This window comes from Arachis ipaensis, chromosome B3 (assembly GCF_059453495.1).
Source record: "Arachis ipaensis isolate K30076 ecotype BB chromosome B3, ASM5945349v1, whole genome shotgun sequence".
Taxonomy (NCBI): Eukaryota; Viridiplantae; Streptophyta; class Magnoliopsida; order Fabales; family Fabaceae; genus Arachis; species Arachis ipaensis.
Window position 1 is genome coordinate 4,656,060 of NC_142438.1, and position 26,519 is coordinate 4,682,578.

The following is a 26,519-nucleotide window of genomic DNA, read 5'->3' on the forward strand; positions in this document are numbered from 1 at the left end:
GACACGCGGACACGTGATGGTATTTAGGTGTGTCCAGGCGTGTCCGAAGAAGAATTTATTAAGACACGGTTGGACACTACAGCACACATGTCGGACGAGTGTCGTGTCCGAAATATGTCCGACACGCGCGGACACGATAACTCAGCGAAATGTCTGTCTTCATAGGTAAAAAATAATTAGTAATCTTTTGAAATTGGAAAACCAGAATTAATTTACTAAAAAATTAAAAGAGAGATAAATAATATGAAAGGGAGGACCGGAGTGGCGTGTTGACAGGAATGATAGCTTATTTTATTTTGCTGGAAAATATTCTAGTGTTGCGGGGGTCCAAAAACGAAAGCGAAAAATTAGGCCCAATAAGGAAAAAAGGAGCGTTGACCAAAGAAATTGGGCCAAGAATAGGAATGGATGGGGTGTGTAGTTTGACCCGACGTATGTATGGTGATGCAAAAAAATAGGGCGGCAAATGGAATGGAAAACGGGACACGTGTCGGGAGGAATTGAATATAGAAGGTGGGGGAGATGTGAATAATAAGCGGTTGATTTCGTTGATACGAACTCGTGCTTCGTCTGTCTCTGTCTGTGTTTGAAACCCAGGGCGGGCGGCCACCTGAGACCTAACTTCCATCTTCTTCTTCCGGTAAATTCCATCTTCTGTGTTAATAATTTTGAATTTGAATTTGTTTCTAATTCTGATTGTTGATTGCAGATCTTGAAAGAAAATGGCAGACGGTGAGGATATTCAGCCACTCGTCTGCGATAATGGAACTGGAATGGTGAAGGCTGGATTTGCCGGAGACGATGCACCAAGGGCAGTGTTTCCGAGCATCGTAGGGCGTCCAAGGCACACGGGAGTGATGGTAGGGATGGGGCAGAAAGACGCGTATGTCGGTGACGAAGCTCAGTCAAAGAGAGGTATTTTGACTCTCAAGTATCCCATTGAGCATGGCATTGTTAACAACTGGGATGACATGGAGAAGATCTGGCATCACACCTTCTACAACGAGCTCCGTGTGGCTCCGGAGGAGCACCCTATTCTGCTCACCGAAGCCCCTCTGAATCCAAAGGCAAATCGTGAGAAGATGACTCAAATCATGTTCGAGACTTTCAACGCACCCGCCATGTATGTTGCCATCCAGGCTGTCCTCTCTCTTTATGCAAGTGGCCGTACAACCGGTATCGTTCTCGACTCCGGAGATGGCGTCAGCCACACTGTCCCGATCTACGAAGGGTATGCCCTTCCCCACGCCATCCTCCGTCTTGACCTGGCCGGCCGCGATCTCACCGATGCTTTGATGAAGATCCTGACGGAGCGTGGCTACTCTTTCACGACGTCAGCAGAGCGTGAAATCGTGAGGGACGTGAAGGAGAAGTTGGCTTACATTGCACTAGACTACGAGCAAGAGCTAGAAGCTGCCAAAACTAGCTCCGCCATTGAGAAGACCTACGAGCTTCCCGATGGACAGGTGATCACCATTGGCGCCGAGCGTTTCCGTTGTCCTGAGGTGCTCTTCCAGCCTTCCATGATTGGAATGGAAGCTGCGGGTATTCATGAAACCACATACAATTCAATCATGAAGTGTGACGTGGATATTAGGAAGGACTTGTACGGAAACATTGTTCTCAGTGGTGGTACCACCATGTTCCCTGGTATTGCTGATAGAATGAGCAAGGAAATCTCTGCTTTGGCTCCCAGCAGCATGAAGATCAAGGTGGTTGCTCCCCCGGAGAGGAAATACTCTGTCTGGATTGGTGGTTCCATCTTGGCTTCTCTCAGCACTTTCCAACAGATGTGGATTGCCAAGGCTGAGTACGACGAAGCTGGTCCTTCAATTGTGCATAGGAAATGCTTCTAAATGCTGCAACCTTTTCTTTCTACCTTGGAACAAAAATAATTCTTTCATTTGTTTTCTTTTTGTTGTTTCTCATTGTTGAACACATGGTTCATCTTTCATTATAAATCAACGCCATTGTTGAACAATTCATTCTTTACTATACAACATCATTTTTTGCTACATTTTCTTTTCTTTTTCTCGGTCTCGGTCTCTTAGGGGTTTATAACTATATTCTTCTCAGAGATCGAATATTCGTTATTTATGCTATACTTTACTAGGATTGGAAAATGGAAAATATGAAAATGGACCTACCAAAGCACAATGTCACATATCGGTCTCATATTATTTTAATTAATTCGCGTAAAACTTACGAGTTTTATTTGATCTCAATAACTTTTAGGTAAATTTAAATCAACAATCTTTTACAAAGTATTTACATAATTCTGGATAGAGTAACAATAACTTATATATATTTATTATTTTAATGCAAGTAAAGACAAAACTCACTGTCAACTCCATTACCTACCATAAATTTAGGATTTTCTCCACAAATATGGGGTTGGTTTTGAAATAAAGGAAAGATAATTATGGCAATCTAATTTTTATAGATGGTAAAATAACAAAAGTAGAAATACAATGACATTAATAAAGTTTATCTATAATTCTATATAAAAAATTGTATAAAATGAAGAAAATATATTGCTAAAATACTAGTGAAGCCAATACACATTTTATTCTTGATCTCGTTGGTACGTTATTATTATTTCCCTTAGAAAAATTACTAAATTTACAGTTTTATTATAATTTATGGAAAAAAAATCCTAAAATAAGTAGATTTATAAAATGATAAAATAAAAAATAATAATATTAAATTCATAAATTTTATTATCTTAATTTAAAGATAATTAAATTTTTAGTTTTCTACTCTATCAATGAGCTTAGGTGCATGTTGATGAGTTGAGCCATTTTGTCTCATTCTCCTTCCTCTTCTCTTTCTCTTTCTCTTTCTTCGCAAATCACATTCACACCACACGCTAAAGCCAACGCCAACGCCAACGCCATCGAGTCAGTGTAAAAGTCAAGCCTTTCTCTTCTCTTCAACCACCACCACCTCTCATCTAAATTAAATGTTCAATCTTCATTTCTCTTTCTCCTTCTTCTTCCTCCAAATCCAATAATGGAGCTGTTGCACCCTCTTCCTCCTCACCACCACGACCCGCCACTCGCAGCAGACGCCCTCCACCGCTACTCTCCTCCTCCCTCCACGAGCTCGCGCGTTGAGTTCCACGCCCTGGCAACCCCCCCTGAAGCCGCCGCTGAAGAGGACAAGGTGCACGTGGCAGTTGGCAAGTCGGTGGGAAAAGGTGCCACTTTGCTTCAATGGGCTTTCTCAAACTTCACCAACCCACACATTCTTTTGCTTCATGTTCATCAACCTTCTCCTTTCATCCCTACACTATGTAATTCCCCTCTACCCTAAAATTCCTTTTTTTTTTAATTTAATTTAATTTTGACATAGAAGTTGAGTTTCTTTGTTACTGTTTATATTTCGGTGGTTATTAGATTAGGGTCATAACTTTGTCTTATTTGAAAAAAAGAAGGAAATATTGAGCTGTTTTCCTTCCAAATATAATTGAGTATCTTGATTGCTTTTAAATTCTGGTGGTATCCCATGAATTTGATTGGTTTAAAGTTGGTATCTTTGAGCAGTGGGGAAGTTACCAGCATCTCAGGCTAATCCTGAAGTGGTCTCTGCTTTTAGAAGAGAGGAAAAAGAACAGGCCATGAGGCTTTTGGACAATTACTTGAGAATTTGCCGTGCAGCCAAGGTATTCTTTTGATGCTGATTTCTGCTTGTTCATTTACATTATTATGGTTTTTTTTTCTTAGTTATATTTCTAAAGGAGAACTATTTTTGCCGCCTGGGAAATGTGGCTCAGGAATCAATCATATTGAGCAAGACATATCAAATCTTATTGGCTGCCATTCTGTTTTATGTATTTTAGCTGCAGAATATGTGAATGATTATAACTGCCTTCTATGTATGTGTTGTTAAAATGTTCGTTTTAGACAAATATGTGATATGCAAGCTGTGGGAAAGAGATCCATTATCGACGGTCTTCGTATAACTTTCTTTCCCAGGTTAAGGCAAGCTTTATGATGACGGAAGCTGATCAAGTCCAGAAAGGGATTGTTGATTTGGTTGTCGGGCATAATATTAGGAGGCTTGTTATTGGAGCAATACCCGAAGGGTAAGTAATGCTTTGATTGTCAGCTAACTTGCTGTTGAATCTCAATATTCTATGGAAACTGTCTGAGAATTTTCTTTTCCTTTTTCTTCCCTTCCATCTCTTTATTTGCTCTAGAGACTTACAACTAATAGCTAGAAGCATAGTATCTGCTTGTTTCCGTTTCTTTTTTTGGTTCCCTTTTTCTTTCATTGGAGGGATGAATGAATAACCTTTCCTCTTACAAAACCATAATGGAAAACTGCAGTTGGATGAAAGTCAAAAGGAATTCCAGGAAAGCAAATTATGCTGCCAAAAATGCACCCCCCTTCTGTAAAATATGGTTTATCTATAGAGGTAAACATATTTGGACAAGAGAAGCTTCTGAAAAACCTTGTTCTTTATCACCTTGTGAAACAATTGAAACAGAAGGCACTTTTGCCGCCGAATCAACTACATCCAGCGGTCCATTGCCCCAAAATTCTGCTGAGAGTTCTTCAGATACTCATTTAGAGGCTGAAGAAGAAAGAGTTAATAGTCAACTTGTTGAAGTCAAACAAGAAGCTGATGAAGCAGCAGATGAGTCTTTTGTTGAGCTATTGAAGTTGGAAGCTGAAGCCACTGAGGCCATAAGGAAGGTAAGGATAACTTAATGATTGATTCAGAGTTGTGTAGCAAAAGGTTTTTTTGTTTTTGTGCTTTTATTTTTTCACTTTGTGTTTGTTGTAACTTGTAAGGAATGTAGCCAAACACAATCTTGCCTGCTGTGAGGGTCAGGGGTGAAATATAGTGCTAAATGAAGTTTGACAAATTACTGGGATCCTATGTACATGTTTCCGAAACTTGTCAGAACTGTGAAACTACAAATGTATTGTTCAGAGATTTCTTGACACCATATTATGTGATTTACCTGCATATATTCAAATTATTGACAAGTGATAATATTAAATAGATAGATTTAGTGTTTCATCATGGTGTTTGTTCCAACTTGGGTTGTATGTTTTTTCTTCAGGTCAATTTGTTTGAATCTGCTCATGCACAGGAAGTAAAGCTCAGACAAGAGGCAGAGGATGAGTTGAGAACCACAGTAAAGGATCAACAAAAGCTCCTAGATGAGAATGAAGAAATTGGTAGTGAGTTACAAAGAACCATGAGAAGTATTGCCATCCTAAACAGTTGTGTGCAGGAAACAGACCATAGGCGAGATGCAGCTGAAGATGAACTATCACTAATTCAAGCATCCATCTCCACACTCTGGCACGAAAAACAGCAGATCAGGCGACAGAAAATGGAAGCCATCCGCTGGCTGGACCGGTGGAAAAGCCGTGGGCAAGTTGGAGTTGCTCATTGTAATGGAGTTGTAGGATTTGCTGAGGAGTTACCTGAGATAGCAGAATTTTCATTATTGGATATTCAAAATGCCACGTGCAATTTTTCTGAAAGCTTTAAAATTAAGGAGGGTGGATATGGCGCTATTTATAAGGGAGAAATGTTGGGTAGGACAGTTGCTGTAAGAAAGCTCCATTCTCACAATTTGCAAGCACCTTCACAGTTTCACCAAGAGGTTAGTTCTCCAAAATGGCCTTTGGTTTTTTGATGTGCTACACTATAGGACAACCATAATTCATCTCCTGAACAATCCTCTAAAGATAAATAAGTAATAGGGCTTGGTAACATGCTAGTTTGTCTTACAAGTGCTTAAGCTGCTCTAATTGCAACCCTGGAATTATATATATATATCGTTGGCATAACTTTGGATGCTTTAGATGGTTTTAGCTGAAAAGCCATGATCCGTGCAAACCAACAATGTCCTTGGTATCAAACAATTGATGAGTGGATTACCCAGTTTGGTATGTATACAAACTGTGGTAACTCTGGACTTTCTGAAAACTGAAAACTCTGGAAATAAATAACTGTTCGTATTGGTTTTTAAACCTTCTTTCTTTTCTTTAGTTATATTCTTCTATGAGACGACTTGTTTGTTTGATCAAACTAATGCTTTGTGACTAGGTTCAAGTTCTTGGTAGTTTTCAGCACCCTCATCTGTTGACTTTGCTTGGTGTTTGCCCTGAAGCCTGGTCACTTGTATATGAGTACTTGCCCAATGGAAGTATTCAAGACAGCCTTCTAAGAAGGAGCAACATTTCCCCTTTAACATGGAATATCCGAACACGATGGATTGCTGAAATTGCTAGTGCTATCTGCTTTTTACATTCTTCCAAACCGGAAACTATTATTCATGGTGATCTGAATCTTGACATCATACTTCTTGATTCTGCACTTAGTTGCAAGATTTGTGAATTTGGGTTCAGCAGATTGGTGACAGAAGATTCTCTCTATCTTCCTAGTTTTGGCTTGGAAACTGAGCCAAGGGGTTCTTTCACATATACAGATCCAGAGTTTCAGAGAACTGGACTAACACCAAAGTCTGACATATACTCCTTTGGCCTCATTATTTTGCAACTCTTGACTGGTCGGACTCCAGTTGGATTAGTTGGTGAAGTACAGAAAGCCGTTACATATGGACGATTGTCCTCAATTTTAGATTCTTCGGTTGGCGAATGGCCTTTGGCTGTGGCAACACGATTGGCTGACCTCGGATTACAGTGCTGCCAACAATATAGTAGAGACAGACCAGAGTTAACACCGTCTCTGGTTAGAGAACTGGAGCAGTTACATGTTTCGGAAGAGCGACCTGTGCCATCATTTTTCCTTTGTCCAATCCTTCAGGTACATGTTCTTTTTTGTTATGTCAGTTTCATTACTAACATGATTCAATGACACGGGTGAAGTGCACGTGTCTTTTAAAGGGCTTATGAATCAAGTGCTAATCCATGCTCAAGTTTTCTTAATTTGAACTTTGAAGAAAAGTCTCATTTTCTTTTTACAAGATGAAGATAGTGATTGCAATATATGTGGCTAATTTTTATTGAACACCTTCCTCAGGAAATAATGCACGATCCTCAAGTTGCAGCAGATGGATTTACTTATGAAAGGGATGCCATAACTGAATGGCTCGAAAATGGACATGAAACTTCTCCCATGACCAATCTGAAACTGAATCATCTGTATCTTACTCCCAATCATGCACTTCGACTTGCTATCCAAGAATGGCTTTGCAAACCCTGAAGCTTCATTAATTCATTTCTGTAAATATCTCTGTATATTTCTGTAGTTGCCCCCTGTGCTTACTTTAAAGCAATCATTGTGTTGAGCTTTTAGAGTTATAGGGCTGGCTGGTTTCTTGTGTTAGCTTTTATTTTGTAGATCCCAAGTTGCAACTAGAATAATTATAGGATTTAGTATGGAGATGAGTCTAGATATTTGTAATCCTATTGTATCCATGAATCATTGAAATAGTGAAATATCAAGCATATTGCTTTTTTTCTATGGATAATTGAATTTTACCCTCTATTGTGTAATTTAGTTTTCACATTTCAAAAACATGTAAACTAGAATTGGTCTGAACTTTTTAAAATGGAGATTAAAGTGTACATAACCTATGGATTAAGAAGTAAAGCACAATTACCTTCATGAAATCTGGTAGCATGTAAGGAAATACAAAAACTTTGTAGATTAAACTACATGAATTTAAATTTGAGAGTTTGTTCCTTTAAGAACTTTATTTGATCATACCATTCGGCTGCCATAATTTGACCAATTTATGAGGCCAAAAAAACAAAGTTGATTGGAAACCACTTTTTCTGACTTAGAAGATGGTGGGATATGTCAAATATTCAAATTGCATGACACCACCATAAACAGATGGCTAGACAAGGGGAGGATCTCTCTCCTAGTTATGTCAAATCTAATAAGAAACATATATACATTCAAATCTCTCTCTTCATAGCTTAGTAATTAACCGTAACTACTGAGGCAAAGTTGTAGGGAGAAAAAAACAAAAGAGAAAAAACAAAATATAAGTCACATACATGAATTCATGTACCATTAAACGTTCTTGTGCATGGAAAATTCAACATTTGGAAACAAGTTGTTTAGCCCAACTCCAAACCTTCGAATTGCATCAACACCCTTGTAGTATCCCATCTCTAGCAGAAAGCAATGAGGAACTGGCATGCATTTCTGATGTTGAATTGAAAGGGTGGTCATCATCATTATCTTCCATGAACCTCCCAAGTCTTGAATCCTCTTTTCCACCATCCAAAAGTGGATTTGACTCCCCTTTGGAAAGGTTCCATAGATGGAACTCATCCTTGCTTGGTTCCCTGTTCTCTTTGGAACTTGTTTCAGATTTCAGAACCATTTCATTGTTGCCAACATCATCATGGTAGCTCTTGGTTTCCACACCATTGTTTGAACTAGAGAAATGGTTCTCCTCATGTTCAAGGTTGTTGGATTCAGAGTTGCTTCTTCCTAATGTGGTTGGCATTGATTTCTCTCTTAGAATACCTTGTGCTGGAGTTTTTGTTGTTGACCTTTGACTGAAACTACCAAAACCTTGAATTCCTCTTGATAACCTCCTAGCACGGTTCCTCTCTTCCTTGAGAAGAGTTGCTTCTTCTAGAAGTGTGATTATCCTCTCAGATTTCTTCCTCACATTCAAGCCCCAGTTGAACCTGCAAGTACTCAAAATATATCAATGATCTTGTAGTGCTAAACAATAAGAAAATTCATGGCCATAGTTTTGAAAAAGAAATTTTAAATTCAAATCAAACCAACCCTTTGTCATCAACATATTGAAAGCTTTCCAGCTGTCTAATAACATCTTTGTCACACTGAAATTCATCTTTGGCACTTTCTGGTCCATGAGTCAAGAGGTGCTCAAGCACAATCAGAGAATTGTAAGATGCCCTCCAATTCTTCTTATCAAATTTCAGAAACCTGATTTGTAATTATTTATACTTTGTCATTTAATAATCCATGATATGTTTGATTAATTATTAACATAAAAGTGACAAAAACATGCTAAGGAAAAAAAAAAGGGACCTACTAATATATTCACCTTTTGTGCAGAATCTCCACAATCCTCCAATAATCATCTACCTCAAAAGCAGCCCTTGAAATTGATCTTAGTGTTGGGATATCTGGGGCCCATGGATTTCCTGTTGTTGCTTCCTCTGTCATCCTGAAAATTGTAAAAGACCGTACACACAGTAAATCACAAATCTAAATATCTAACAACCTGTTTTTTCGATAATTCATGAGATGGTTTATAATCAATTAATTAATCTCTTTCGGCATAGCCATCAAAGATAATTAATCTCCCATAAGCCAAAATTCACTAACAAAAAGATTACATGATCAACACTACCAAAAAAATCCACCCACCACACATATAGCACCTAAAATATCACCCACTCATGCCAAAAAATCACACTCTCATACACACATAACCTACATGAATCTCATAGGCACAATAAAGCACCCCTTCTAATACCTACCTTTGCTTATAGTTACGAAACAGAATGAAACAAAAAAAATATAAACTTTTTATCATGGGGTCGGAGAAAGTTGCAAGCTTTACTTACAGTTCTGCAGGGGTGACATCTGTGAGAGCTAATCTAGCACTCTTGATCTTCTCCTTGAGGAAGAAAGAAGCTTGCTTTCTGAATTCATGAAATGAAGGGGTTCCCATTTTGCTGTTGCTGTACAGAATGGAAATATGTAAAGTCCAAAGTTCTTACTTTTAGAGAACGGGAAAAATGAGTAAAGATTTGAATGGGACTTAAGAGCTGAGATCACAAGTCACAACTAATCCTATCCGATTATTAAAACAAACCAAAACCATAATCCTATTTCATTTTTTTAATTTATTGAAGTGAAATTGGGAGGCTTCATGATCTATGAAGAACAATTCAACTTTGAAGAGTAGGTTGAATTAAAGAAACAATATGTGAGTGACATGTGAAATGGGGAAATGGATTTTGGAATAGAGAATTTTAATCAGAAATAATTTGTTTTGTTTAGTATAAATTGCGTTTTTAGAGGACAATTTTAATTTTTTATTTTTTTAATATTTTTTACATTGTAAATATTCATTAACATAGGCACATAGTATTTTGTGAGGTCAACCTTTATGAAGTTAACACTTTAATTGGATTACTGGATGTCTTTTTGAATCTTGAAATTATTTATTTATATTTTATTTTTGTATTATACATATATAAATAAAATTATGACCTATGATTATTGATTATTCTATAACTAATATCTTTCTCACTCCTTCTAGACATAAGACCATAAGAGCATGTTATGTTATGGGTGAGGTTGAGCCTAACATTATGGACGACTATGTGTCTATGTCAATGATGTTCTGCCATTGGATCACAGCTAATCTAAGAGTTTCAGTAACCTTATTTAACCAAAAGAAAATTAGATTGGATATTACTAATAACTAGAGCAATTCTCAGCCTATATAAACCAACTAAAAAATGTTAGGTTAAAATTTAATGGGTCTCAATTTGATTTGAAACTAACTTTAAAAAGTTTAATTCGGCTAACTACCAAAAGAAAAAAAAAAGTAAGAGTATGGAAAGAAAAATGAGATAAACGAAAATATTTAACCTTTTTCAATTTTTAAAAAAATGGAAAAATGTAGGTGGTAAATTGTTACGGCCTGGCCCAAAACTCGCGCGGGTCGACCCGACCCGAGTTCGGGTCGGCCCGATGGTTTGCCCTCCACCCGATCCGAACACGTGTCCCGTACGGTTTGTGCACGGCCGTGTGACAACATCCTCGAAAGTGTGGGCCTGTCCACTGGAAGGGCCCACTACTAGCATGTATATAAGGGGAGACTGGCTCTCCCCCCAAGGTACGTCATATTCACACATCATTCCCTCTCCGCCTGCACATATTCTGACAAGGGCGTCGGAGTGTCTTTGCAGGTGGCACCCCCCCTTCACATCAGAAGTGCTCGGGACCTCGCTCACCCGGAACCAGGAAGCCACGGCTAGACGAACTCCTCCACCGTCCGAAGCATTGACCTTAGGATCCTAACCCGAACCGTCCGGTACCCGACCTACCGAACATTGGCGCCATCTGTGGGAACAGGACGTTCATGGACTTCGTACTGGTCCAGACTGGGACCGGTTCCGAGGTAGCGCCTCCCATACTCGGAGGAGGCGCCGTCGCGACGGAACCCCGGCAGCAGCAACGGTCGCCCACGAGGGATGCGACGCAGACTCACGAGAGACGCCCCTTCGGGGGGACGGGTGACAACCACGCCAGGATAATGCAAGAACTACGCCACAGAATGCAAGACCTAGAGCGCAGACTAGCAGAAAGAGAGCGCGACCAACGCTCCCCAGAGCGGAGCCCCACCCGCTCCCGCTCAAGAAGCCACTCGAGGCGCACGCCGAGCCCCCATTGCGAGTCGGAGAGCACTGAGGAACGGATACGCCCCAGAAGAAGAAGTCGCGACCCCATTATCTACGCCCGACACGAAAGGCGGCGCGCGTCGAACAGAGGCGACGAGGAACGTCACCGCGAGAACAATGAGTCGAGAAGAACTGCCCGAGGACCTGTCATAATAGGAGCGACCCCTTTCCACCGCTCTGTACTCGAGGTCCGATTACCAAAACATTTTGACAAACCGACAGACATGAAGTATGACGGAACACAAGACCCCCTAGAACACTTGACGGCCTTCGAGGCCAGGATGAACCTAGAAGGGGTGGGAGACGAGGTCAGATGTCGCGCTTTCCCGGTCACCTTAGCGGGCCCGGCAATACGGTGGTTTAACAACCTCCCGCAAGGCTCGGTGACCCAATTTACCGACATCAGCCGCGCCTTCCTGGCTCAGTTCACAACTAGGATTGTCAAAGCCAAACACCCAATCAATCTGCTGGGGGTGACGCAGAGACCCAGAGAGCCGACCAGGAAGTACCTGGACCGTTTTAATGACGAGTGCTTGGAGATTGACGGTCTGACGGACTCAGTGGCAAGTTTGTGCTTAACGAACGGGCTGTCAAATGAGGATTTCAGGAAACACCTCACCACGAAGCCCGTCTGGACGATGCAAGAGATCCAGTGCGTGGCCAAAGAATACATTAATGACGAGGAAGTCAGCCGGGTCGTGGCTGCCAATAAGCGGCAGCCCGCCTACAACCAATCCCGGCACTTCGAAGCCAGAGAAAGACCAAAGGAACACGCCAAGGACGGCGGCCCGAGCAAACCATCCAAGCCGTTCCCCCGAGTTGGGAGGTTCACCAACTACACCCCCCTTACGGCACCGATCACTGAAGTTTACCAACAGATAGCAGAAAAGGGGATACTGTCGAAGCCCCGACCACTGAAGGACAGGACGGGAGGAAACAAGAACCTCTACTGCGAGTACCACAAGGGTTATGGGCACAAGACCCAAGACTGCTTTGACCTAAAGGACGCCCTCGAGCAAGCTATCAGGGACGGCAAACTCGCCGACTTCTCCCACCTTATAAGGGAACCGAGGAGACGCAACCGGGACAACGACAACGAGGACAGATCCCGACCAACAAGACGGCGCCAGGAGCCAGAGGGTGACGACCACGGTCTCACGGTGGTAAACGTGGTGACGGCCAGGAATACCGCCCCGAGGTCGAAATCGGCGCAGAAGAAAGATGCCAAGGTCTTAGCGATCTCCGCCCCACCTGGTAGAGGTCTTAAGGGTCTCCCACCTATCTCTTTCGGCCCGGAGGACCAATGGTTCGACGAAGCGCCGGAAAGTCCGCCCATGGTCATTACGGCTAGGGTCGGAACCGGCCTCGTCAAACGAATCCTGGTAGACACGGGGGCAGACTCAAACATCATGTTCCGAAACGTTTTCGATGCCCTGGGATTGAGAGATTCCGACCTGACGACCCACCAGCACGGTGTGGTAGGGTTAGGAGACCACTTCATAAAGCCAGACGGAATCATCACACTCCCGACCTCTGTGGGACAAGGGCAAAGACGAAGGACAATCATGGCAGATTTTGTAATATTACGAGATTCAACGGCCTATAACATCATCCTGGGGAGAAAGACCATTAACGACCTGGGGGCGGCTATCAGTACGAAACTACTGGTGATGAAGTTCATCACCGATGACGGATCCGTGGGATCCCTCCGGGGCGACTTGGAAACGGCAGTCGCTTGCGACCATGCCAGCCTTTCTCTCAGGAAAAAATCAAAGGAGGCGTCAGGAGTTTTTCTGGCCGACCTGGACGCCAGGGTAGACGACAAACCCAGACCAGAGCCAGAAGGAGACTTGGAGAAGTTCAGAGTCGGCGAGGAACACGATAAGTTCACATTCATAAACAGGAACCTCCCGCACGAAATAAAGGAGCCTTTGATGGAGATGATCAGGGCTAACGCCGACCTCTTTGCCTGGACGCCCGCCGACATGCCAGGAATAGACCCCCAGCTCATGTCACACCACCTGGCCGTAAAGACGGGAACCAAACCAGTGGCCCAGAGAAGGAGGAAAATGTCGCAGGAAAGGGCGGACGAGGTAGCCAAGCAAACGGCCAGCCTCTTAGAAGCGGGATTCATCCGGGAATTGGATTACTCGACTTGGTTGTCGAATGTGGTTCTGGTTAAAAAACACAACGGGAGGTAGAGAATGTGTGTAGACTATTCTGACCTCAACAAGGCTTGTCCCAAGGACTGCTACCCCCTACCTAATATCGATACGCTCGTTGACGCAGCGGCAGGGTACAGATATCTGAGTTTCATGGACGCCTATTCAGGGTATAATCAGATACCGATGCACCGACCTGACGAGGAAAAAACGGCGTTCATAACGCCAGGAGGCATCTATTGTTACAAGGTCATGCCATTTGGCCTAAAAAACGCAGGAGCCACATACCAGAGGTTGATGAATAAGATATTCAGCGAACTCCTGGGCAAAACAGTGGAAGTTTACGTAGATGACATACTCGCAAAAACCGCCCGACCTGACGACCTCCTGAATGACCTTAACGATGTTTTCTTGTCCCTACGACAACACGGCATGAGGCTTAATCCACTCAAATGCGCGTTCGCCATGGAGGCCGGAAAGTTCCTAGGCTTCATGATCACTCAAAGAGGAGTGGAAGCCAATCCAGAAAAATGCCAGGCTATCCTTCAAATGAAGAGTCCGGGTTGCATCAAAGACGTCCAAAGACTCGCTGGAAAATTGACAGCTTTGTCCCGTTTCCTCGGCGCATCGGCGGCAAAGGCCATACCTTTCTTCAACTTAATGAGAAAGGGAGTGACGTTCGAATGGACACCAGCATGCGAAGAAGCATTCAACCACTTCAAGCAAATCTTGGCGGCACCACCAGTCCTCGGGAAGCCCAGAGCCGGAGAACCACTCTACCTCTATCTATCAGTAACCGAGGAAGCGCTTGCCGCGGTCCTCGTCACAGAAGAAGCGAGGACACAACATCCCGTCTACTTCGTGAGCAGGGCACTCCAGGGACCAGAGCTGAGGTACAGCAAACTGGAAAGACTGGCGCTGGCACTCCTAGTATCCTCCCGAAGGTTAAGACAATACTTCCAAAGTCACCGTATAGTTGTAAGGACAGATCAGGCGATTCGGCAAATATTGCAAAAACCTGATTTGGCTGGAAGGATGATGACCTGGGCCATCGAGCTCTCACAATACGACCTGCAGTATGAGCCTCGACACGCAATCAAGGCACAGGCAATGGCTGACTTCTTAGTGGAGGTAACGGGCGATCCTTCCGAGGAAACGGGCACACGGTGGAGACTTCATGTGGACGGAGCCTCCAACCAAACGTTCGGAGGAGCGGGGGTCATCTTGGAAAGCCCAGCAGGGGTCATCTATGAGCAATCGACCAAGTTCGAGTTCCCAGTGTCAAACAACCAAGCTGAATATGAGGCTCTCCTAGGCGGACTAATGCTGGCTCGGGAAGTCGGGGCGACAAGGGTCGAAGTATGCAGCGACTCCCAAGTCGTCACCTCGCAGGTAAACGGAAGCTACCAAGCCCGGGATCCCCTCCTCCAAAAATACTTGGAAAAGGTTAAGCAAATGATGAGCCAGTTCCAGGAGGTCATCATCCAGCACGTTCCAAGAGAAAAGAACACACGAGCAGACCTTTTGTCGAAGCTAGCAAGCACAAAGCCAGGATCGGGTAACCGGTCACTCATCCAGGGCATGGTGAAGGAACCAACGGTCGCCCTCCACCTGACGGGGGCGAGCCCCTCATGGCTGGACCCCATTACCACCTTCCTGGAACTCGGCAAGTTACCCGAAGATGAGAAGGCGGCCAAAGCTTTGAGAAGGGAGGCGGCCAGATACGCAATCATACAAGGACAACTATTCAAAAAGGGACTCAACCAGCCCCTATTGAAGTGTTTGCACCCCGACCAAACGGACTACGTGCTTAGAGAAGTCCACGAAGGGTGTTGCGGACATCACATCGGGGGCAAAGCCCTAGCAAGGAAGCTCATCCGAGCAGGATACTACTGGCCAACAATGATGAAGGACTCGAAGGAATTTGTCACAAAATGCACAAAGTGTCAACAAAACGCCAACTTTCACAAAGCACCAGCCTCCGAGCTAAGCTCGCTAACGACTACGCGCCCCTTCTCACAATGGGGAGTCGACCTCCTGGGACCCTTCCCGGTCGGCCCAGGACAAGTCAAATACCTCATTGTAGCCATTGACTACTACACCAAATGGGTAGAGGCTGAACCGCTAGCCACCATATCGTCCTCCAACTGCCGGAAGTTCATGTGGAGGCAGGTGATAACCCGTTTCGGCATCCCAGAGGTCGTTATCTCGGACAATGGAACCCAGTTCACCGACAAGAAGTTCATGGAATTCCTCTCTGGCCTGGGGATAAAGCAAAAGTTCTCCTCAGTAGAACATCCCCAAACAAACGGGCAGGTAGAAGCCGCAAACAAAGTCATCCTTCTTGGTCTAAAGAAGCGCCTAGACAGCAAGAAGGGAAACTGGGCCGACGAACTCCCCTCCGTCTTATGGTCCTACCGGACAACCGAGCAAAGCGCCACGGGAGAAACCCCCTTTCGCCTAACCTATGGGGTCGACGCGGTAATACCAGTTGAAATCGGTGAACCAAGCCCCCGACTACTCCTCGCGGGCATGAGCGAAGCGGTTGAGAAAGACCTGATCGAAGAAACGAGGGAGATGGCTCACCTAACAGAAACGGCGCTGAAACAAAGAATGGCCCTGCGTTACAACGCAAAAGTCCTCAAACGAGACTTCGAAGAAGGGGACCTCGTCCTACGACGCAACGACATCGGCGTCCCGACCCCAGGAGAAGGCAAGCTGGCGGTAAATTGGGAAGGCCCCTACAGGGTAAGGGAGGTACTCGGCAAGGGCGCTTACAAACTCGAAAAACTGGACGGCAAGGAAATACCCAGAACATGGAACGCAAGCAACCTAAAGAGGTTCTACTCCTGACCCACCGGCTCAACGACCAGAGAGCCTAGCCAGAGAGTTAGTATTCGCCCCATCCACATGTTAATTCAACTTGTTTACTTACCTTGTCAAATACTTACCCAACTGTCGAGTAATTTTTACTTGTTCAAATTTTTTATTTGTTTGACTAAAACTCTTACTTGATATATCTGTTCCTCATGACCAAATCTAAAACGGCACCCCGGGACTGATCACCCCGGGAGCCAGACGGCTCATATGCCTCAACCAATTCGACGACTACGCGACCAAATCGGTCCGAACCGCTACCAAATGCGAAAACGGCAAGACGGGCACAAAGCATAAGCCCGCCCAGAATAAACGATAACACGAAAACGACAACACGACAAAATAATGAAACAAGCAAAAAATCATAGCAACCAAACGACGATAACTTACAAAGCGTCAAAATACGCAACGGACAAGTAAAATTGTTCAAGGCAAACAAAACGACAAAGCACCAACAGGTTGTTCAACAAATACATTACAAAATATCCTAAGTTACGAGACTTCACTTCTTCGGCATATCAACAATTTTCCCGTCTTGGATAGTTTTGAAAACACCAATTGACGACGTCTCGAAATCAGGAGCAGCAATCTTCAGCTGAGCTTTCAGGGCGTCCTCGGTCATCAAGATGGCATTCTTCCCTTGTTCCCTGGCCACCTTAAGCTTCTTCTTAAGCTCAACGGCCTCTGCCTTGGCGGCCTTCGCTTCTGAGATAGCCTGCTCCCGTTCCCTCTCCAACGCGACAACCCGACCCTGAGCGGCGTTCAGTTGACCCTCCAATGTCATCTCACGCTCAAGAAGCCGGGCCACGGTCTCGTCGGACGCCTTCAACCTCTCCGCAATAAACGAGGACTTCTCCTCAGCAGCATTAAGCTTCCCCCCCATCTCGGACAGCTGACCCTGGAGGAGTTCAACTTGAGCCTTAAAATCATTGTTCGCCTTAACAGAAGACTCAAGCTTCCTCCGAAGCGCCTCCATACCGGATAACTCAAACTCGGCCTTCCGAGCTATCACGGCCCCACGAAGCAAGGTGCGATACATCCACCTCGCCTGTCCGGACAGCTCGGTTGCATGAAAGTGCTCTTCTGTCCCCGGTATCAGTTGGGAATCAATGAACTTGGAGGCATCAAAATTCCTCTCCATCACGGTAAGGACCCCTTCCGGGCTGGAAGACATCTTTCGCTTCCTAGGAGTATGGATAAGCTCCACATCGCTATCCAGTTGAGGGGTGCGAGTCACCTGCTCGTCAGCAGGTCCCTCCTCATGAAGAGGGGAAGCCTGATCCCCCGAGCCCTGCTTTCCCGACTCTTCGGCATCCTGAGCAGGAGAAGCTTGGCCCGTTTTTTCCCCTGATGGACCCTCCGACTTGCCGGCGTCTTTCCCTTCGGCATTCTCATCATCACTAGCATCAAAAAAGGTCTTCATCAGGTTCTCCAGACCAGTCACGGTAGCAGACATTTCCACTGCGATAAACAACAAGGACGTTAGCCGTCAAGCCGACAAACGAATAAAGCAAGAAACATACGCAAACAAGAAAAGGAACTCACGAATATAGCTCCGGCCGGCCTCCCGTTCACCCATGAGAAGGTGGGGGTTCACGGGATTCTTTTCAAAAATAGCAAGAAGAACATCCGCTATCTGCCTATCTACAGCCGACAACCTCTTATACGACACTTTCACAAAAGGATTCGACCCCGCGCCAAAGCTCCAGTAAGTCTGGATAAGGCGCTCCCCCTCTAACGACAACCAGAAGGGATGGCGACCCTTAACGGGACGAACCTTGAAGTACTTATCTTTGAAGCCATGGTAGGAATTCTCAAAGAGGCTAAAAATCTTCCTACCCTGAGCAGCACGGAAAGAAAGAAACCCCTTTCTTGCTTTCCCCTGCTTGGAAGGATTGGTAAGGTTGAAATAATAGAGAAAAACGTCCACCGAAGCCGGTAGCTCCAAATACTCGCACACCATCTCGAAGCAGCGGATCGAAGCCCAGCTGTTCGGATGAAGTTGAGACGGACAGACGGATATCCGGTTCAGCAATGCCATTTGGAAATCGGAGAACGGAATCCGAACACCGACTTGTGTGAACATGGATTTGTAAAACCAGATCCAATCGGGAACGCGAGGAGAATGGAAATTGAGCTCATAAATACGCTCACGAGGAAGCGGGACAATGGCCTCGTAGTTGGCCTCCTCGTCAGTTCCCCCACATAGGTAACCGGCTTGCCGGAACTCCGTCAATTCCTCCAAGTCCATCTGGTTGGGTGAACTCCTTATATCATCAGTTACCCAAGCATACGGGTCGTAAGCCGCAGCAGATCCGGAAGACCGGGAGACAACACGAGGCATACCTACAGCGGGGTACCACTCCGTTAGTCTATGAGGTCGGAAGCTCGAAAAAACTCAGAAACTACGTCTTTCCAACTCAATCACAACCAGACACGGCTAAAGACTGCCCCTACTTCACAAACCACCCAAAAAGCCTACCCTGGAATGGTACCCCCTCTCTAACCCACCTATCCCAACACTAGAAAAACCACTTATTAAAAACAAAACCAGCCATGCAGTAGATGCAAACAACAAATCACGCAATAACAGAGCGTAACGCAGACATCAGAAGAAAGAAACCAGAAGATTACCTGGAAAGATGAAGGAAATCTGGGCTGAAAGTTGAAGCAGGAAGGGGTTCGCGCAGGAAGCTTTGGATGTTAGGGAGAGAAGAAGTTAGAAATGATAAGAGTGGGAGGTGGATAGGGCGAAAACCACTTAAAAACCACCCCCAAAGAAGCGCGAAAGGAAGCAGGGGTAAGATAGTCTTTACGCACGGGTTTTTTCAAATTATTATGAGCATTAAATGCCCAGCGCGAAAAACGAAACGGCAAACAAATGCCACAGCAAATCAAGGGACACGCGCACAAGAGACGCGTCCCTCCCACGACCAGACGACCTAGCGACAACACACGAAGGTAAACGTCACGCGCCACCCATGGCCCTCACGACCATCGCTGACGCGTCGGGGGCACTGTTACGGCCTGGCCCAAAACTCGCGCGGGTCGACCCGACCCGAGTTCGGGTCGGCCCGATGGTTTGCCCTCCACCCGACCCGAACACGTGTCCCGTACGGCTTGTGCACGGCCGTGTGACAACATCCTCGAAAGTGTGGGCCTGTCCACTGGAAGGGCCCACTACTAGCATGTATATAAGGGGAGACTGGCTCTCCCCCCAAGGTACGTCATATTCACACATCATTCCCTCTCCGCCTGCACATATTCTGACAAGGGCGTCGGAGTGTCTTTGCAGGTGGCACCCCCCCTTCACATCAGAAGTGCTCGGGACCTCGCTCACCCGGAACCAGGAAGCCACGGCTAGACGAACTCCTCCACCGTCCGAAGCATTGACCTTAGGATCCTAACCCGAACCGTCCGGTACCCGACCTACCGAACATAAATATTTATTTAAAAACATGATCAGAAGTCAAAACTAATGTATTTTTTTTTAAGATCCACAAAATTAACTTCAATGATAGAGCATAGTTCATGTTCGTGTAATCATGTTGATGTATAATTGCTTTTTTCTGGTTTAAATAGTTTTCTTAATAATACATATTATTCAAACTAGTCCATGAACAAAGCTTTCATGTTACTTGATAAATAACCAAACTTTAAAGAAATTGAATTGAAGCTATGTATGTCACTCTCGACAATGTACGGTGTAAGTGTAACTGACGAATCTGCAGAGAAAGCATTCCAAGAATGGAAGTCACAATCAAACAGATACATAAGATAGCATCAAACTCCATTGGAAATTTCGCCGAACATTAACAATGCTTATATGTATGATTGCCCTTGTTTACTCCTCGTCTTTCAACTTTATCTAACTGAAAAATATAGCACTATCATTCACTTCAATTAATATCTTATTTTACACCTTAGAAGTTAGAACTCACTTTATTATTATTATTATTATTATTATTATTATTATTATTCATTTAAGAATTTGTTGTTAACCAATTGATTACTGTATACACAAGACAAAATTCTTAAATTAGTCCACTTATTTAAGTGGACTAGTAAATTAATCACTGGATCAACCTAACTTGATTAGATTGGTCATTGCGTTACAAACTCACACACACTTTTTTTTTTTTTTTGTCATTACACACTTACTTTTTTTTTTCTGTCAGGATTACACACTCACTCTTTTTTTTTTTTTGGGTCAGAGACTCACTTTGTTAATTAGTAATGGAAGTATACACTATTACTTAAATGTTTTGGGCTGAAACATGATGATCTAAATGGGCCAGGGCTAGCCCATAAGTTGAATTGGAATATAAACCCAAACTTAATGTTTTGGGCTGAAACATGATGATCTAAATGGGCCAGTCAAAGCCCTGTATCATACGGAACATTATGGAATTTAGTTGGTTGTGTTGTGTCGTTGTGATATGTTTATATCAAAACGGAGAACACAATGAGTATAACTGAATCTGAAGTAAATGGAGCCGAATTTAATGGCAATAAAGTGACAGATATAATCATTTATCTGCATCTATGCATTTAATTCTCAGTATATAATATGGTAGCTAGTAGTTCAAAATTTAATGAATTTCATAGTACAAACACCACCAACGTGTGTCTACAAAGATCGCGTATTTTAGTAGATATCTTCAAAAAAATGACAACTGCTTATTGTTCACGTTTTATTCATCTATTCAACGAAAAAAATAAAATAATAAGCTTGGTATTACTATAAGTTTACCTCTTTAGAATTTATAACAAAGTTGAATTTGTTTCTGTTTCCGAATTAGAATGTTGTCAGTCAATAAGACATGTGCGGTACAAGAATTCGTATGAAATGAATAAATTGATGCTTGAATTGGCTAATATTTATTCCAATTTCAGTTCATTGAACCTTAACGTTTATAAGCATTGTCAACCCTTACATGCTTATAGAAATAGGACAATTAAGTCAAAAATAAAATAAAATTCAAAGTTGATTTTGATGTAAAAAGCGTGTCTACTACGAAATTCCACCACGTGTTTATTACTTATTAGGGTTCAGCACAAGAGCATCTAATTACGGTTACTTTTTTTTTCTTTTGCCTTTGATAAGTTCTTTTTACAATATTTTCTATTTTAATTGGTCAAAAATTAATCTATCACGGATTATATTCAAAGATTTAAGTGGTTGATGAATTGGTGTTTATCTTAAGCAGGAGTTCAACTCTTAACATTTATTTAAACGAACGAATGAATTGATTATTTAACCAATTTAAATTAAGCTTTTGTTTTTTATAACTTATAATCTATGAAGCACGGATACTTTACTGAGTTGCCGTGTCTACGTGGACATATTTTAGACACGACATTCATCGACACTCATCCGACACGCGTGTCTGCTGTGTCCAACTGTGTCTTAATAAAAAATAAAAAATTCTTCTCTGGACGCACTTGAATACACCTAGATAACAGTGTCAGTGTGTCCAGTCTTATTCTTAACATATATTCTTAAAATAAATTTAGATATTGTATATATTATTATTTATTAAAACAAAAAATATTTTAAATACTTAATATAATTAAAATAAGATATTAAAAATAATTAAAAATAATTAAAAATATTAATTTATATTTTAATATTAATAAAATATCAAAATATCATTACGATTTATCTAAAAAATAATTTATATTTTATATGTATGCGTGTCTCCGAGTCTTGTAAGATTTTAAAATTCGCGCCAATGAGTAATAGCTCAAATGGCATAGTCTCCCCATACTCATTTAAGAGGTTGCAAGTTCGAGTCTCCTATCTTTGGTAAAAAAAAAAAAAAAATTTAAAATTTGCGTGTCGACGTATCGCGTATCGTGTCTGTGTCCTGTAATTCGAGTCAGTATCCATACATCGTAACTTGCAACAACTTTAACATGCAAAAGGTATCTTATTTTAAAATAAATGTTCTATAATATATTAGTCTCTTTAATATTAGCAAAAATACTATCTGTATATTAAAATTAATCATTATATATTTGTCTATTATTTAATTTATTTTTAATGTATATTTTATATTTTAATATATATTTTATATTAATAGCTGATTTTGATGTACACTTAATATGATTGTGTAAGAAACTCGATTTGATTTTTAATAAATTTTCTGATAAATTAATTTTACTTAATATGATTGTGTAAGAAACTCGATTTGATTTTTAATAAATTATCTGATAAATTAATTTTGCATAAACATAATTGATTGGGTAAGAAACGGAAAAGAAAGAAAGGAATATCTTGCAAGACAAAAGAGAGTGCTTGGGAAGACATAATGCAAAGAGTGGATGATCACATCAAATTGAAATGTGGCAAACATAACCCGCATGAACCCTTGACCTTATTGTATATATCAATCCATTTTTATTTGGAACATTGTTATTGATTATGTTTTTATTCTCCAAAATATTGAAAAAGATACTGATTTGCCAACCAGAGTTGCACATAGTGATGGAGGGTGTTTGTAGTGCTTTATGCACGACTATAAAGATTTTTTTTAAGGAATGGCTTTTTATTATTACAAAATTACATTTTCATGTGAGTAATTAATTATAATGAACAAAATCCAGCTTCTTTTTTTTTCCCCTTTTTTTTTCATAACTTTACAATCCTCCCTATCACTCGTTGAATTGTACAACTAGTCTTCTAGACACACTCCCAGTTTCCCATAGCCTAGTTGCTATTTTACGAAAGGGTGAGCAATGAGGGGGGTAAAAAGGTAAAAACACCAAAATGGTAATGCCTTGACCCTTAGGCAGAATTTCTCTCATTTGAGTCATTTCCTCTTTTTTTTTTTAATATTATATTATATAAGATTTTGACTATCATTATACCCATGATCTCCATATCCTTCCTTCCAAAGAAATAACAATGATGGAGACATCATCATGGTATCGACGTCTATCACCTTGTGGAATTTCAAGCAATTGGTGAAAGTCCAAACCTGAAATTTAATAAACCAAACCAAAAATCAGCAAACCCTAGTTTCTATAACTTGATATAATTTTTTTGACTTTGCCACCGATATGTAAATTATATTATAAGAAATCCAAGCAATGAATTTGATTAACTATGGCTAGCATAAGTTTTATTCTATCTAAGAGGGACTCAAACTCAAAATTAACAATAAACTTGAATGTTTAAAGCCAAATGAAGATTTAATGTACATACCAGCTTTCTTTGCAGCACGAAATAGGACTTCCTCAACCAAATGCTGAGCAGGGTCTCCTTCAGGTTGCAATGTGATGAAAAGTTCAACTTCAGCAACTGCTTCTTCGTTTGACAAGTATTGGTACAAGCCATCTGAACACAGAATCAAAAACTTGTCCTTTGGTCCTAATCTATGGTGTTTTAGATATGGCAAGCAACTTATGTAAGGACAACTTCCCACATAGTCTATTCTAAACATCTCCAACAATGCATTGTTCCACTTGGGCTGCAAACATTCACAACAATTAGAAACCGCTTTTACTATTGTGATTAATTTTGGTTATAACTATGGATTTAAGACTTAAGATGCATGTATAATAGACTCGAACCTGTTTGAGAAATCCGGCACCAAATGCCCGAGTAACCTTGAGAGATCCCTTAACGCGCTCATTTACAAGCGCGAAGGGATCATCGGGGTGCTCTTTTCTTATTCTTTGGATTTCCTGGAATCAAGATCAGATCAATTTTCCAATGAGAATAAAAAATGAAAAGCATACAACTCCTGAAACAGAGAGTAATTTAGTTTACCTCATCAACGTTGGTGCTGTGATCCTTGGTGAGCTGAATGGAGGTGAGAGTAGGGACCAAGGTGGATCGATCGACGTCCCAGGATTCGAGATCATTCATGGTCTCCTCATTGATCCTCTCCAAGTCCTGCCTAATCTTGCCAAGCCAGTAATCAGGCTCAGCCTTCTGAGCAAGAACAGCTCTACTATCTCCAACATTCATCACATAAACATCTTCACCTTTCATCAACATCACAAGAACACAAGACCCCATTAGAGCAAGCTCAGGATTCTCCATCACCATCTTATCCGCCACGTCTAAGAAAGCCTCCTCCGTCTTCCTAAGAGCCCGAGACAGAGCTTCCAACACATCGGAATGGTTCACCATCATGGACCCATCGGATCCAGTTAGCTGCTCCTTCAATCTCCGATCAAGTTCCACTCTTTCCCTGTCCCACTCGCACTTCCACCTCATCTGATTCTCCTCCCATTTCTTTGCAGCGCCTCTGTACTTGTTCTTAGAACTCCTTCCACTTCCATTTCCATTTCCATTTCCACCACGCTTTTTTCTCTTCAAACCATGATCATCAAAATTAGAATCCCCAGCACCACTTGCAGCACAAGATGACCCATCTTCATCATTCATATTATTATTATTCTGTTGATCAACACAGCCAGCACAAGCATCGCCATCATCATCCCCAGTTGTCAAGATCGAATCTTTAACCCCCAAATTGGAATTCCCATCAACCCCATCATCCCAAAGCAAACCCTTGAGCTCCTTGTGCACTGCGTTGTACAGATTCGAAAGCAAGTAATCAGGCGCATCTGGGCCGTTGAATCCATCATAGATCCCCACGAACACCCAACCGTGTTCCTCCGACACCACCACGTGGACACGGTCCTCCCCTGCTTTTCCCTGACACCACTGAACGTTCTGGTGACCTTCCATCGCCGCCGTCGTTGAATCATCGTCCTCCAAGAAGCTCCCTTCGCTGCTGAAATTCACGCTGTTAACCGTGTTCTCGTTCTGCTTCTCCGCTGCCGCAATAACCCACTCCGGTGGCTCCCTTCCCGCCGGCGCCACCCCTTTGATCGGAGCCACGATCGAACCTTGCCGAAGGGTCTTCGAAATCGCCCTCCGCAGCACCCGAATCCACCGGGTCTTCCTCGTTCCGGGTCGAATCCCAATACCCGAAATCAAACCGCCATGAGAGAAGCTTCTCTGAAACTGATCGGAACTGTCTCTATCCATCGGGCCGGAGAAGATCCCGGCCCGGTCGATTGGGCCCGACATAAATCCACGCTCAATCGGGCCTGACATGAAGCCTCTCTCGAGAGGACCCGATGCTGGAAACCCGTTTAAGTTACCGGAAAATGGACCCGAATTGGTGAAGCCCTTTGGAATGGGTTGAAGAGGAAGCGCGGCGAAAGAGGTTGAGCTCTCGAAAGCCGCAGCTCTATCGATGCAACCGTATGAGTAGAGATCCACAAAGGAAGTTGAGAGTGGCGTCGATGTGTTGGCGCTCACGGACGCGCCGGAGATTGTTCTGAAAGTGGTGGTTTCTTCCGAGTGAACCTTCGAAGATGATATTCGGGTCGGGTCGGGCCTAACATAGCAGAACGAGTGTCCCAGACCCTCGTCTAGTGGCTCTGTTAATACGATGGATATGTCGTGCTTGCGGCGGCGCCCTCCACCTCCGCCGCTTCCGGTGAAGCACACCGTCAGCTTCCCTATGCCGTTTCCCATATCGCAATATACCAAAAAAAGAAGAAAAGAATAGAGAGAGAGAGGGAGAGAGAGAGAGAGAGAGATTACAAGGTTGCTACAAAGAGTTGTTCATGGTGTGGATTATGGAACTTGATAGAGAGGAAAACACAAGAGAGAAGAAGAAGAAGGAAGTGGTGAAGAAAGAGAGAGAGAGAGAAGGGAGAAGGTGTGAAGAAGAGAGAGAGAAGGCGTTGACTTTTGGGAATATAAGGCTTTTTAGGAAATAAGAAAACGCACTGCACTTGTTTTCTTCTTCCTCTCTTTTTCTTATTTTCTTTTGGTTTTTGTTTTATTCAGAATAAATTTTCAAATAAAAAGTTATTAAAATAAATAAATAAAAAGAAATGAGTTTCGGATTTTTCGAGTGCGGCGTTGACTAGGTTGGGAGCTTAAGTAGAACTCAAAGGTTTGTGTCCGGTTTTATTACTCCTGCTTTTGTATCTCAATACTCGCTACTGTGAGCGTTCAGTTCACGCTCCCGAATAAGTGGATGAGAATGGCGATGAGTGGCTACGGTGTGTCACACGCGCTCTATCAGCACGTTTGTTTTCCTA

At 42.8% G+C, this 26,519-nt stretch overlaps 4 protein-coding genes across 4 annotated transcripts; 2 read left to right on the plus strand and 2 right to left on the minus strand.

Annotated features, from left to right (window-relative positions):
* Positions 1–484: 484 nt before the first annotated feature.
* LOC107629104 (actin) lies at positions 485–2,017 on the plus strand. Its single transcript, XM_016331804.3, has 2 exons — positions 485–640; positions 710–2,017. Exon 2 carries the CDS (start codon positions 723–725, stop codon positions 1,854–1,856), a length of 1,134 nt encoding a protein of 377 aa, XP_016187290.1. The 5' UTR covers positions 485–640; positions 710–722; the 3' UTR covers positions 1,857–2,017.
* Positions 2,018–2,789: 772 nt separating this feature from the next.
* LOC107629106 (U-box domain-containing protein 33-like) lies at positions 2,790–7,460 on the plus strand. Its single transcript, XM_088508411.1, has 7 exons — positions 2,790–3,295; positions 3,546–3,664; positions 3,978–4,087; positions 4,332–4,701; positions 5,076–5,627; positions 6,074–6,793; positions 7,010–7,460. Exons 1-7 carry the CDS (start codon positions 3,013–3,015, stop codon positions 7,190–7,192), a joined length of 2,337 nt encoding a protein of 778 aa, XP_088364537.1. The 5' UTR covers positions 2,790–3,012; the 3' UTR covers positions 7,193–7,460.
* A 287-nt stretch (positions 7,461–7,747) lies between these two features.
* LOC107629105 (ENTH/VHS family protein) lies at positions 7,748–9,980 on the minus strand. Its single transcript, XM_016331805.3, has 4 exons — positions 9,553–9,980; positions 9,027–9,149; positions 8,744–8,905; positions 7,748–8,640 (listed from the first exon to the last, which is right to left on the minus strand). Exons 1-4 carry the CDS (start codon positions 9,657–9,659, stop codon positions 8,088–8,090), a joined length of 945 nt encoding a protein of 314 aa, XP_016187291.1. The 5' UTR covers positions 9,660–9,980; the 3' UTR covers positions 7,748–8,087.
* A 12,981-nt stretch (positions 9,981–22,961) lies between these two features.
* LOC107629103 (putative protein phosphatase 2C 4) lies at positions 22,962–26,229 on the minus strand. Its single transcript, XM_016331803.3, has 4 exons — positions 24,217–26,229; positions 24,018–24,131; positions 23,650–23,914; positions 22,962–23,422 (listed from the first exon to the last, which is right to left on the minus strand). The coding sequence occupies exons 1-4, from the start codon at positions 25,942–25,944 to the stop codon at positions 23,307–23,309; spliced, it is 2,223 nt and encodes a 740-aa protein (XP_016187289.2). The 5' UTR covers positions 25,945–26,229; the 3' UTR covers positions 22,962–23,306.
* Between the last annotated feature and the right edge of the window lie 290 nt (positions 26,230–26,519).